This window comes from Giraffa tippelskirchi, chromosome 1, assembly GCF_054371585.1.
Source record: "Giraffa tippelskirchi isolate mGirTip1 chromosome 1, T2T-mGirTip1v1.2.pri, whole genome shotgun sequence".
Lineage (NCBI taxonomy): Eukaryota > Metazoa > Chordata > Mammalia > Artiodactyla > Giraffidae > Giraffa > Giraffa tippelskirchi.
In genome coordinates this window covers 97,108,848-97,123,263 of record NC_137275.1, presented here as the reverse complement: position 1 = coordinate 97,123,263, position 14,416 = coordinate 97,108,848, and the positions used below count along the sequence as shown (strand labels likewise).

General features: G+C 39.6%; 1 protein-coding gene across 3 annotated transcripts in view; it reads right to left on the bottom strand.

Annotated features, from left to right (window-relative positions):
• Positions 1-14,416, bottom strand: part of ANK2 (ankyrin 2) — a 266,916-nt gene that overhangs the window by 219,939 nt on the left and 32,561 nt on the right. For all 3 annotated transcript variants that reach the window (XM_081484755.1, XM_081484766.1, XM_081484775.1), the window contains exon 2: positions 12,568-12,669. In XM_081484755.1, the coding sequence (XP_081340881.1) occupies positions 12,568-12,669 (102 nt within the window). The remainder of the gene's footprint in view (positions 1-12,567; positions 12,670-14,416) is intronic.

Sequence of the window (14,416 nt, the reverse complement as noted above, 5' to 3'; positions counted from 1 at the left end):
TCCACACAGTCAAAAGCTTTGGCATAGTCAATAAAGCAGAAATAGATGTTTTTCTGGAACTCTCTTGCTTTTTCGATGATCCAGCCAATGCTGGCAATTTGATCTCTGGTTCCTCTGCCTTTTCTAAAACCAGCTTGAACATCTGGAAGTTCACGGTTCACGTATTGCTGAAGCCTGGCTTGCAGAATTTTGAGCATTACTTTACTAGCGTGTGAGATGAGTGCAATTGTGCAGTAGTTTGGGCGTTCTTTGGCATTGCCTTTCTTTGGGATTGGTACGAAAACTGACCTTTTCCAGTCCTGTGGCCACTGCTGAGTTTTCCAAATTTGCTGGCATATCGAGTGCAGCACTTTCACAGCATCATCTTTGAGGATTTGAAATAGCTCAACTGGAATTCCATCACCTCCACTAGCTTTGTTTGTAGTGATGCTTTCTAAGGCCCACTTGACTTCACATTCCAGGATGTCTGGCTCTAGGTGAGTGATCACACCATTGTGATTATCTGGGTCGTGAAGATCTTTTTTGTACAGTTCTTCTGTGTATTCTTGCCACCTCTTCTTAATATCTTCTGCTTCTGTTAGGTCCATACCATTTCTGTCCTTTATCGAGCCTATCTTTGCATGAAGTGTTCCTTTGGTATCTCTACTGTTCTTGAAGAGATCTCTAGTCTTTCCCATTCTGTTGTTTTCCTCTATTTCTTTGCATTGATCGCTGAGGAGGGCTTTCTTATCTCTCCTTGCTGTTCTTTGGAACTCTGCATTCAGATGGGAATATCTTTTCTTTTCTCCTTTGCTTTTCGCTTCTCTTCTCTTCCCAGCTATCTGTAAGGCCTCCTCAGACAGCCATTTTGCTTTTTTGCTTTCTTTTCCATGGGGATTGTCTTGATCCCTGTCTCCTGTACAATGTCACGAACCTCTGTCCATAGTTCATCAGGCACCCTGTCTATCAGATCTAGTCCCTTAAATCTATTTGTAGCTTCTACTGTATACTCATAAGGGATTTGATCTTGGTCATACCTGAATGGACTAGTGGTTTTCCCTACTTTCTTCAATTTAAGTCTGAATTTGGCAAGAAGCAGTTCATGATCTGAGCCACAGTCTGCTCCTGGTCTTGTTTTTGCTGACTGTATAAAGCTTCTCCATCTTTGGCTGCAAAGAATATAATCAATCTGATTTCAGTGTTGATCATCTGGTGATGTCCACGTGTAGAGTCTTCTCTTGTCTTGTTGGAAGAGGGTGTTTGCAATGACCAGTGCGTTCTCTTGTCAAAACTCTATTAGCCTTTGCCCTGCTTCATTCTGTACTCCAAGGGCTAATTTGCCTGTTACACCAGGTGTTTCTTGACTTCCTACTTTTGCATTCCAGTCCCCTATAATGAAAAGGACATCTTTTTTGGGTGTTAGTTCTAGAAGGTCTTGTAGGTCTTCATAGAACCGTTCAACTTCAGCTTCTTCAGCGTTACTGGTCTGGGCATAGACTTGGATTACTGTGATATTGAATGGTTTGCCTTGGAAATGAACAGAGATCATTCTATCATTTTTGAGATTGCATCCAAGTACTGCCTTTCGGACTCTTTTGTTGACTATGATGGCTACTCCATTTCTTCTAAGGGATTCTTGCCCACAGTAGTAGATATAATGGTCATCTGAGTTAAATTCACCCATTCTAGTCCATCTTAGTTCGCTGATTCCTAGAATGTCGATGTTCGCTCTTGCCATCTCCTGTTTGACCACTTCCAATTTGCCTGGATTCATGGACCTAACATTCCAGGTTCCTATGCAATATTGCTCTTTACAGCATCGGACTTTGCGTCTATCACCAGTCACATCCACAGCTGGGTATCGTTTTTGCTTTGGCTCCATCCCTTCATTCTTTCTGGAGTTATTTCTCCACTGATCTCCAGTAGCATATTGGGCACTTACTGACCTGGGGAGTTCATCTTTCAGTGTCCTATCTTTTTGCCTTTTCATACTGTTCATGGGGTTCTCAAGGCAAGAACACGGAAGTGGTTTGCCACGCCCTTCTCCAGTGGACCACATTCTGTCAGACCTCTCCACCATGACCCATCTGTCTTGGGTGGCCCCACATGGCATGGCTTAGTTTCACTGAGATAGACAAGGCTGTGGTCCATGTGGTCAGATTAGCTAGTTTTCTGTAATTTTAGTTTCCGTGTGTCTGCCCTCTGATGCCCTCTCACAACACTTACCGTCTTACTTGGGTTTCTCTTACCTTGGACGTGGGGTATTTCTTCACGGCTGCTCCAGCAAAGTGCAGCCGTTGCTCCTTAACTTGGACAAGGGGTATCTACTCACGTCAGCCCCTCCTGACCTTGAATGTGGAGTAACTCCTCTTGGCCCTCCTGTGCCCACACAGCCCCTGCTCCTTGGGCCTGGGGTAACTACATCTATAACACTGAATGCTCCAAAATATGTATCTCTGGTAAAAAGCTCTCCTCTGAACCCAAGACTCATATGCCCAACTACATGCTCAACATTTTGGATATCAAATAGATAAATTATATTATATTATATTCACGGCTGAACTTATGATTTTTTCCTTAAACCTGCTCATATCACAGTCTTTCCCATCTCCGTTAATGAAACTTTTAACTCTTGCTATTCTTCTGACCCCAACCTTCATCCCCAGCTCCTCTTGTTTCCACTCATTCTACGTCACTGCTTGGCAACCATTCACTTCCCAGGCGGTGCAGTGGTAAGGAATCCACCTGCCAATGCAGGAGACACAGGCGACTCGGGTTTAATCCCTGGGTTGGGAAGATACCTGGAGAAGGAAATGGCAACCCACGCCATTATTCTTGTGTGGAAAATTCCATGGACAGAGGAACCTGGCAGGCTACAGTCTGTGGAGTCACAAAGAGTCAGACACGACTTAGCAACTGAGCACATACACACACAACCATTCGGTTACCCTTCATCACTCTCTTCCACTCTTCTAGATGATTACTTCACAACTTCTCTCTCCTCTCCAGTAACGAATCTTCAACCCTCATTAGTCTCCTTGCAGCCCCAGTCTTCATCCTCAACATCTCTGGCTCTCAGGCTACATTAAATCCATAAACATTTATCAGCTCTATCTTAAAAATACATCCAGACCCCAGCCACTTCTCACGTCTCTCCTGCCTGATGCCTTAGAACAGAACACCTCATCTCTCACCTAAAGTATTACAGAAGTGTAATACTCCTGTGTAAAGAGTAACATTCCTTCTTCATAAAGTATTCCAAAGTATTTCCTCCTTCTGCCCTTGCTCCCTTTCAGTTTAAGAGCTACTTTTCGACATAAAGTCAGCTTATGCCTCTTCTTTGCTATTACTTCTAATTAATTCTCTTCTCTCAAATTAAAGCCAAAGTTTCTGAAATAGCCTATATGCTCTTTGGTGCTGCCTTGGGCTCTCCCCTGACCTTCTCTTCCCCTCCCTCATGCTACTCCAGCTACACTGGCCTCAAACACGCCAGGCACACTCCTTCCTTGGGGCTTTCTCTCTGCTAATGCTTCTTGTAAAATCTACTCCTTGGGATTGACACATATACACTATTGATACTATGGATGAAGCAGATAACTAATGAGAAGCTACTGTAGAGCTTAGGGAACTCTACTCTGTGCTCTGGGGTGACCTAAATGGGAAGCAAAGTGCCCCAAAGAGGGGATACATGTATATATATAGCTGATTCACTTTTCTGTATAGCAGAAACTAACACAACATTGTAAAGCAACTATACGCCAATAAAAAGTAAAAAATAAAATAAAATGTACTCCCTCCAAACAAAGCCAAGTTTCCTTGTTCAACTCTTTCAGGTCTAACCATCCTGCCTTTGGTAACATGCTGCTCTCCATCCCCCTCCCTTTCTTCCTCCTGGCTGTATTTTTCTCCCTGTCATTTACTGCCATCTCTCTTCCCACATATTTTACTTTTTCCCTTGGTGACCACCTCTCTCCTCTCAAGCAGACTGTAAGCTACATGAGGGCAGCGTTTGGCTCTTCCTTCATGGCACCTAGAATTCTGCCTGCCACATAGTAAACACATAATATGTGCTTGAATAAACAGATAAACAAATGGTAAACTTGCATTTAGACTGGCAGAAAGACTGCTATGAGGGTAAAATCGGAGATGACCTAGGGAGGAATGAGTGACTGCCTGGTTGTTATGTTTAAAAATCAACATCTTTCAAGTCATAGAAAGCAAGCACTAAAGAATATTCTTAGAATATCAATTGTTCAGTCTAAATCACTTCCAAAGTACTTAAGAAGACAGCCACAGGAATAATCTGCATGAAGCTACCCTTGGGATTTTTTAAATGAAAAGTGTGAAAGTGTTAGTCACTCAGTCTTCTCTGACTCTATGCTACCCCATGGACTGTAGCCCACCAGACTCCTCTGTCCATGGGATTCTCCAGGCAGGAATACTGGAGTGGGTTGCCATTTCCTTCTCCTGGGGATCTTCCCGACCCAGAGATCTCAAACTCGGTTCTCCTGCATTGTAGTCAGACTCTTTGCCATCTGAGCCACCAGGGAAAGCTTTTAAAGTGAAGGAAGAATTACATTTCAAACATTTCATAAATCTGTGTGGTTACACATGGAAATGAAGCTTTTTAGAGCTATGGAAAAATAGCTGAGGAAAAGTTTCTATTGGGATTACTTTACATTGAACGACTTAAGTCTGAAACTAAAAATTCTAAGTGCTCAAATTATTTGGCAGACATCATTCAAATCCAATTTGAGTCAACACTACTCAATATAAAGCAAGAATTAGTATTAATGTATTGAAGAAAATCAGAGAATGATGCAGAATCCAAAAACAAAAGAGTGTACCTAACCTGAAACAGAAAAATGCACCACCTTTTGCTTCCTCTAGATGAAATGTCACAATTAACTTATAGATATACATCTAGATTATTTGTACAAATATTTGTACTTCATTTAACTTGTTAGAAAACTGTGTGTAGTTCATTTCATATTCCATTAATTTTATGAATTCAGTTCTCAGCTATTCATTTTTTTTTTTATCTTTATGAAGTCCCAGGCTAACAATTGCTTTCGGCATTTTTAAAAAGAAGTTCTGACCAGATGGATCCAAATGACATTCATAAAAAAGATTTTCATTCCAAAAAAGATTTTAGTTTAAAACAACCCATATAAACAGTAACTGTTACCAAATTGCTATTAAATGGGCTCTTTCCTTTTTGATGACACAGGCTATGATAATACCTTTTATGTTCTGCCTATGAGAACCAGCACTACTTTTACTAAAGTTCAGGTTGAGAATCAATATAAAAATATTACATTATCATAACAAGGATTATAATTTGCTAGTATTTTTAGAATGCTTGCTCTGTTAAGCATTTTGCAAACATCATATTTAATTATCACAGAAGCCCTATGACTTCAGTGTTGTTATGATCACTGTTTTATAGTTGAGAAAACAGTTGAGTGCTGGAGAAGTTGACTGCCCAGGGTCAGGTAGCTGAAAGGTGGCTAAAATGAGAATTTGGATTTCAGCACCCATACTTGTAATGTGGCTTCCAAAAAGGCTGTGTGGTCTGAGTCATAACTATGTGAGCATACGATAAAGCCATTGTTGGGTGCGCCGACATTGCCCTCTGCTTTTGAGAAATGAAACATAGGCTGTAACTGATATTTTGCACTTTATCACTTCAGTGGTAAAAACGTCAAGACCAAAAATCAGAACACTTTAAGAACTGTTAACCTTTAAGGTAATAATTAGAATTATGTCCAATCAGTGATATATGACATCCTTCATTCTGAAGTCATTGCAGTAGAACCAATAAATTTTGTACATGGTGAAAGTATCTGAACCTTCAGAGGTTTTTATTTATTTTTTTAATTTAATTTAATTTTTTTTTAATTTATTTATTTTAATTGGAGGCTAATTACTTTACAATATTGTAGCGGTTTTGCCATACATTGACATGGATCCACCACGGGTGTACATGTGTTCCCCATCCAGAACCCCCCTCCCACTTCCCTCCCCATCCCATCCCTCTGGGTTACCCTAATACACCAGCCCCAGCACCCTGTCTCACGCATAGAACCTGGACTGGCAATTCGTTTCTCATATGATAATATACATGTTTCAATGCCATTCTCCCAATTCATCCCACCCTCGCCCTCTCCCACAGAGTCCAAAAGACTGTTCTATACATCTGTGTCTCTTATGCTGTCTCATATATAAGGTTATCATTACCATCTTTCTAAATTCCATATATGTGCATTAGTATACTGCATTGGTGTTTTTCTTTCTGATTTACTTCACTCTGTATAATAGGCTCCAGTTTCATCCACCTCATTAGAATTGATTCAAATGTATTCTTTTTAATGGCTGAGTAATATTCCATTGTGTATGTGCATCACAGCTTTCTTATCCATTCATCTGCTGATGGACATCTAGGTTGTTTCCATGTCCTGGCTATTATAAACAGTGTTGTGATGAACATTGGGGTACACGTGTCTCTTTCAATTCTGGTTTCCTCAGTGTGTATGCAGAGGCTTTTATTGATGTATGTGCTGTGCTTAGTTGCTCAGTCATGTCCGACTCTTTGTGACCCCAGGGACTGTAGCCTGCCAGACTCCTCTGTCCATGGGGGTTCTCCAGGCAAGAATACTGGACTGGATTGCCATGCCCTCCTCCAGGGGATCTTCCCAACCCAAGGATTGAACACAAGTCTCCTACATTACAGGCGGATTCTTAACCATCTGAGCCACAAACTGGCTATAAAATCTTATGAAAAGGTCATAGGGGCTATTTTTAATATCTAGATGTTAACTTTGTTTATAATATTATCTTATGAACAATTACTAAATAAATATAATATAAGTACACATGAGTTTCAAAAATAGGGAGCAAACACTAAGATTTATTCTCTTTTTCTGGATGTACAAGAGATAAAAAATAAATACATCACCAACTTAATCTTTTAAGAAAAATGAAAATTAACAAAATGGTGATTGCTTTGAAAAGAGAAAAATGAAAACTCAATTCTTTTTTTTTTTAAAGAATACTGTCTTATGCCAAATTTTGAATTTTCCCCATAGCCTTCAAATGAAAGTAGAAGCCAAATGGCATTTTTCAATTTAATTTCAAAATTTTCATGGTAGTTATGAGACCAGTTTTATAAAGAAAAGGACTTTCATCCATATTTCAGTTAAAGGAATCTTAGCACGCCAACACACATGGTATTTTTGGAAAGCTGGAGCAGCCCAGATTGCCTTTCATTGAGAAATACAACAGGGTACAGAAAGTCCTGGTTTCTATGTTACATGTCATACTGCTCCCCAGAAGCTCAGGCTTATGAGCAAGATATGCAATATTAGTTTTGAGATTTTATATATTTAGAAATAGCAATACTTTGGCTAAAGAGTTGCCTCTTTTGCCCTCCTGGATGTCTGGGAATTATTTCCATTCTATATTTTATTTGAGTTTTAGTAGTAATCCTGGTGGTGGTGCTCTTTGACTTAAAAGTTCCTTTAACTACATATTATGCTAATCTGTGGATGAATAAGGTCCTTTTTATACCAGCAATATTAGATTAAAAATAAGATTTGAGCTTTAAAATAAAGGACAGCACCACTGCAAATTTTGAAGAGCAGATTCAAACATCTCAGGAAGATTAAAAGTTGAAAGAGAACAGATCTCTGTGACCCTGGGTATATCACTTAACCACTTATGGACTCTTTCTGCATTTGTAAACTGAGGCGAGTGTCTCCCTACATTTAAATGTCTCTGCTGATTGATGAAGTATCAGACCACCAGCATAAACCCTGATATGTGGCAACTAATTAGTTAACATCTGTCACTTCATTTGCCTAATCTCTACTTGATGTACATGCCTGAATGGTAATAAAAAAGAACCAACACCAGACAACAATAGTTACTTTATTAACTGGTAAATTCTGATGACTGAGGAGAAACAACCTCATACTTTGCAAGGAGGTCAATTTCAATTTTACTGGTTCTCGGTGGATTATACACAGTAATTGCAGTTAGAATATGTACATCTTAGAAAGTCCTTTCATAGTTCATATTTAATTTGCATTGCTACTTGGTGTGTAAAATTGAACATATTATCATTTTCTTATTCTAGAGATTAGAAAAATGTCACTTTCTAACTTGAAATGGTTTGATGAAAGTGGAGATAGAACTTAAACTTGAGCCTCTGGGCTCTAAATTCTGTGTGATTTCATGACATTGTTGCCTTCTCACAAAACCAGATGTTCTTCCCTTTTATAGTAATGTGTTACTGGACAGTGGGCCACAAGAAAAATATGTTAAGCTACTAAAAACTTTTCTAGGTAACTCAAGAAGTTAGGTTTATAACTCTATAAAGCACATAAGAAGTGAGCATTTACTGCTGAGAGTTTTTCTTCAAAAAAAAGAAACCTAAGACCTTTTATATGATTAAGATATTTCTTATACTTTAGGGTAAAGTGGACTTGGTTTGACTGAGGTTAATGTTGTTTTCCTTGGGTTCCTCTTTCAGCATCACTTATGATGATTTTATCTAAATGAGCTAATACTTCAAACAGTTGCATCGCCTTTTTTCTAGAATATTACAAATATAGAATGTTAATGAATTGATATTAAAATTGGGAGAATGTATTTAATGTACTTGAAAAAACTATAAAATAGCATGTTAAAATATTTAAACAATTTATATTCATTCTCACAAGCAGTTTTGGAAGAAGTTCATATGTCTATACAGGGATTTGAAGGAAGTTCATACATCTATATAGGAATTTCATATAGTCAAAGCTATATTTTTCCAATAGTCATGTTCGGACATGAGAGTTGGACCATAAAGAAGGCTGAGTGCCAAAGAATTGATGCTTTTGAATTATGGTGCTGGAGAAGACTCTTGAGAATCTCTTAGGCTACAAGGAGATCATACCAGTCAATCCTAAGGGAAATCAACCTTGAGCATTCATTGGAAGGACTGATACTGAAGCTGAAGCTCCAATACTTTGGTCACCTGATGTGAAGAGCTGACTCATTGGAAAAGACTCTGATGCTGGGGAAGATTGAAGGAAAAAGGAGAAGGGGGCAGCAGAAGATGAGATTATTAAATAGCATCACCGATTCAACGCACATGAAACTGAGCAAACTCCAGGAGATGGTAAAGGACAGCAGAGCCTTGCATGCAGTAGTCCATGAGGTCAAAGAGTCGGACGTGACTTGGAGACTGAACAACAACAACAGGAATTTGGATGTTCTTTCTCTTTTAATATATGAAAACCTCAAATTATTTATTCAAAAAAATACTAGAAATGTATCAAATAAAAGAATTCATAATGAAATATAAGATAGATAAGAAATGGAGGATAAAATATGAAGATCTTATATACTAGGATAAAAGCATTTGGCTTGATTCCATGTGTCAGTGCCAAAAACTATGTAAGGTCTGCTATTTTATCTCACCTATAAGCTAAACTGCCAAACTGCTACTGTTTCCTGACGCTAGAAGAAGACACACGTCTCCCAGATGAGAGACAATGGACTTGATGCATGCATGCTAAGTCGCGACAGTCGTGTCTGACTCTTTGTGACCCTGTGGACTGTAGCCTGCCAGGCTCCTCTATCCATAGGATTTCCCAGGCAAGAATCCACTCCAGGGGGTCTTCCTGACCCAGGAATTGAACTTGCATCTCCAGAGGCTCCTGCATTGCAGGTGGATTCTTTACTGTTGAGACATGAGGGAAGCTCAATGGATTTCATGGTTCACAGCAAAGAATCAGCTGACTGTCAACATGTTGCCTACGCCAGTTCCCTATATCTCCTCCCAATCCCAAGGAAGTAACACAGAGGACCGTGGATACCTGTGCATACCGTGGGTTATGTTAAAGAAGAATTAACCTTGAGGGATTCACAGCTTTTAAACTAAGAATAAATAAGCCTACTTCTCTGAAGGAATGAGCTACCTAATCCCTTAAGGTTGCTCACTGCAAACACTATCCTAAGAAATGCCCCAGATAAACAGTATTCAGTGTCTTTCATTCTTGCCACACCCAAAGGAATATACAAGGATGCACAGGGTTATAGCAGACTGATACTCCTAACAGCAAGCAGCACACAATATTTTTGATGCCAAGAGATATACTCCCCTAAAGGAAAAGAAATATTGCCATTAGTGACAATACTTCCTATGGTGGAGTCTTGGGAGGAGCAAGGAAAATCCTGCACCCTTTGCAAAAGTCTGCAAGTATATATAATATATATAACAACCACACTGATCTAAGCATTGGAAGCCATAGAAAGTTTGGGGGTGGGGGAGTACCATAAAGATATTTTTATTTTACAAAGATGACTCAAGACATAGCATAGAGATTGACTAGAGTGACAAGATGAAGATAGAGCCTAATTAAGGAGGCTCTTACGGCAACTATGGTAAGTGACCATACTGTGGGCTAATGCAAATTTGTGGATGTGGAAAATGAACCAAAAAAGGAGTGCTGGACTGGAGCAGGGGAGAAGACAAGGGTGGAAACCTATTGGAACTAACTATTAGTAAGGAAATTGACTATGCTAAAGCCTTTCACTGTGTGGATCACAACAAACTGTAGGGTATTTTTAAAGAAATGGGAATATCAGACCACCTTACCTGCCTCCTGAGAAACCTGTATGCAGGACAAGAAGCAACAGTCAGAACCAAACATGGAACAACAGACTGGTTCAAAATTGGGAAAGGAGTATGTCAAGGCTGTATATTATCACCCTGCTTATTTAACTTATTATGTTCAGAGTACATCATGCAAAATGCTGGGCTGGATGAAGCACAAGCTGGAATCAACAACCTCAGATATGCAGATGATACCACTTTAATGACAGAAAGTGAAGAGGAACTAAAGAGCTTCTTGATGAAGGTGAAAGAGGAGAGTGAAAAAGCTGGCTTAAAACTCAACATTCAAAAAACAAAGATCATGGCATCCAGTCCAATCACTTCATGGCAAATAGATGAGGAAAATGTGGAAACAGTGTCAGATTTCTTTTTCTTGGGCTCCAAAATCAATGCGGACGGTGACTGCAGCCATGAAATTAAAAGATGCTCCTTGGAAGAATAGCTATGACAAACTTAGTGTATTAAAAAGCAGAGCCATCACTTTGCCAACAAAGGTCCATATAGTCAAAGCTATGGTTTTTCCAGTAGTCATGTATGCTTGTGAGAATTGGATGATAAAGAAGGCTGAACACCAAAGAATTGATACTTTTGAAATGTAGTGCTGGAGAAGACTCTTGAGAGTCTCTTGGACAACAAGGAGATCAAACCAGTCAATCCTAAAGGAAATCAACCCTGAATATTCATTGAAAGAACTAATGCTGAAGCTGAAGCTCCAATATTTTGGCCACCTGGTGGGAAGAGCGACTCACTTGAAAAGACCCTGATGCTGGGAAAGATTGAGGGCAGGAGAAGAAGAGGGCGACAGAGGATGAGATGGCCTCACTAACTCAACAGACATGAGTGAGCAAACTCAGGGAGATAGTGATGAACAGAAAAGCCTAGCATGCTGCAATTCATGGGGTCACAAAGAGTTGGACACAACTTAGCAACTGAACAACAAAAAGAAAATTAGCAGGTAGGAATTTGGGAGGAGAGCAAGTTTGAGTATGAAAGACACACATTCAGTTTTTGAGAAGTTGCATTTGAAAGATTTACTAATTTCAGGGGACTATAGATTGAACGTAACTGGGCTCAATACACATCAGGATATATATATCAGTATATATCACGGCATTCTATAGATGATTTAGAACTAGACAATGAAATTTATCTCCTGCTAGCTTATAATTAGCCAGGATTATTCATTTCCCAGTTAGCTCTGTCATGCACGCACACACATACACACACACACATCAGCAACATTTAGCACACTATAGTGAATACTGGAGTTCACAAGACACTTTTATTCATGGTATTAAAATCTTAAAGAAAACACAAAAATCTCAACATCCCTGGGATCAAATAATATCCAAAATGTATAATACTGTCTAAAGTCCTTAGCAAATGGATGTGATAAATAAATAATCCAAACACCTCATTTAAGCCAACAGTTTCAAACTCTTCTCACTCAAATCCATACTTTAAAAGTAATGGCAGGGTGGGGAGGGGTAAGTGGGTGAATAATTTTGATTTTATCCTTTTATTTCTCTAATCCAATTTGTAATAATCAGTTACCCCCTGAATAAAAGGCTTACAGCAGAATAGAAGCCAGCATCTGGACAACTAGTTGATAATAAACGAGCAGTAAAACATCTTTCTTGGTCAGCATTTCAGCTAAGGGCAGCCCAGATCATTTCACAGGCAAAACTGATGTTCAATCATTTTTGATCTATCTACTTTGCTGGTATTATTAGCTCTAGATACAAATGTCTGAGGCTTCAAAAGTTGGTAAGGAGGCAAAAATGAACTTTCATAACTCTGGGCTGGTGCTGTTTTAGTAAATTCAACACAAGACAAAAAAACCCGCTGGGGTCTTGGAGTGTGTCTATAGGTAATAGGTGTGTCTTTAGCATATAATACAGAGGCAGCTGCAGGGCGCTTACCTGGTTGCAGGTATTGATGTCTATGCCCCCCTTCAGATATTCCACGACTTTGTCTAAGTTCCCTGCTCTGGCGGCACGGAGGAAGCTTGCATTGCTGTCAGACTGTGAGAAACAGAAAAGAGCTTCAGTGAATTACTGATAAAATGAAAACATATCAGAAACAAAGAAACAAGAATGTTTGCACCACATATCAGAAAAGCTTTGGTTGCAAAACAATTCAAATCTAGTTTAGAACACTTAATAATAATTAACAGGACAAGTGAGCAACCTCACAACATTTCTAGAGAGCTAAGGACATTAAGGTCAATGGGAATACATTCTGCTCTATTAAAGAGTGTAAAAGAATCATTAGTATAAAAATAATTTTTACTGCTTTATTCCAAATCTTTGGCCATATTTGAAGATGAATTTATACTACCCCCAAATCCACTGTTACCCATTCATTTTAGCTTCAGGAAGCTAGTGACTTTATACTGAGCCTAGTATGAAGCCAAAAAGGAATCAAAAACTGAAAAGAAATGAAAGGTACTGGGTTTCTTTCTTTCTTGACTGGTTTTCAGATGCATCTGAGGGAGAATACTGACTATGGGTCACTTGGCAGTCTTCTGTCATTATGATAGGGGAAAAACAGAAAGTTGCAAGGATGCTTTGAGGAAAGCAAATAGTGCTAGCTGGCAGGTGTGGACTGGGCCAATGCAAATTTTGTGATCCTAGTGATTTTGGAAAAACAAGATTAAATTTAAACCAGCTGACATAATACTAGACTCAAATCTCTTGGACAAGGTGATCACTCCGAGTGGAAACTGCTTTCTATGTCCTCATCTTGAGTCCATTCCTCTCAAAACCTGATCCTGGGGAAATCAGCTGAATCCCCCACCCCCACCAAAATAAATCTCCAAAGGAGGCTATTTCAGAGACGTAGCCACAGGCACCTTGCCTCTCTGACTTGCTGACAAAGTCTGATTTTCAAACCTTAACACAAGGATGATGATAACTTCATTAGGTTCCAAGATACTGGCATCACTTTATAGATCTTCTTGTGGTATAACATCTGACTAAAGACGAAATGGGCTTCCCAAGTGGCACTAGTGATAAAGAACCCGTCTGCCAAAGCAGGAGAAGTAAGAGATGTGGGTTCATTCCCAGGATCAGGAAGATCCCCTGGAGGAGTGCATGGCAACCCAGCCCAGTATTTTTGTCTGGAGAATCCCCGTGGACAGAGGAGACTGGCAGGTTATGGTCCATAGGGTCACAGAGTCAGACGTGACTGAAGCAACTTAGCACACACACACACACAAAGAGAAAACAGCAACCTACCTACAATAGTAGATCCCTATGAAAAGGGATCTACTAGAAAGGGAGATGCAGGTGGGATGGCTCTTAATCCACCATTTGCCCCAGCAGGCTACACTGCCTGCCTCCTTCTCTCTCGAAAGGATTTGGCAAAGGCCTTTGGCATACTCTCAGACCTATTTATTATGACTGGTGATGAAGTACACACATAGAAATGGAAATGTTTCCTCTGGGAGTCTCAAATATGGAATGACTTGCAGACTGTTAGAATGATTTACAGGGGAAGACTGAACACCCTAGGACAAAATTACCTCACATTTAAGCCAAATACCACAATGCTATATATATTTACAAATTTGATAGATAATTTATTAGGAGTCGAAAGGTATGACTGAAATTTGCACATCTGGACTGCATGCTCGGAGCCTTCAGAAACGTATGCCGGTGTAACTAACATAGTGCTGCCTTCCTCCTCCCGGCACCACTGTGATGCCTCAGGCTTCATGCTTCCTGAAAGCTATGCTCATGGCAGGTGCCCCCAGCATATCTGCAATGC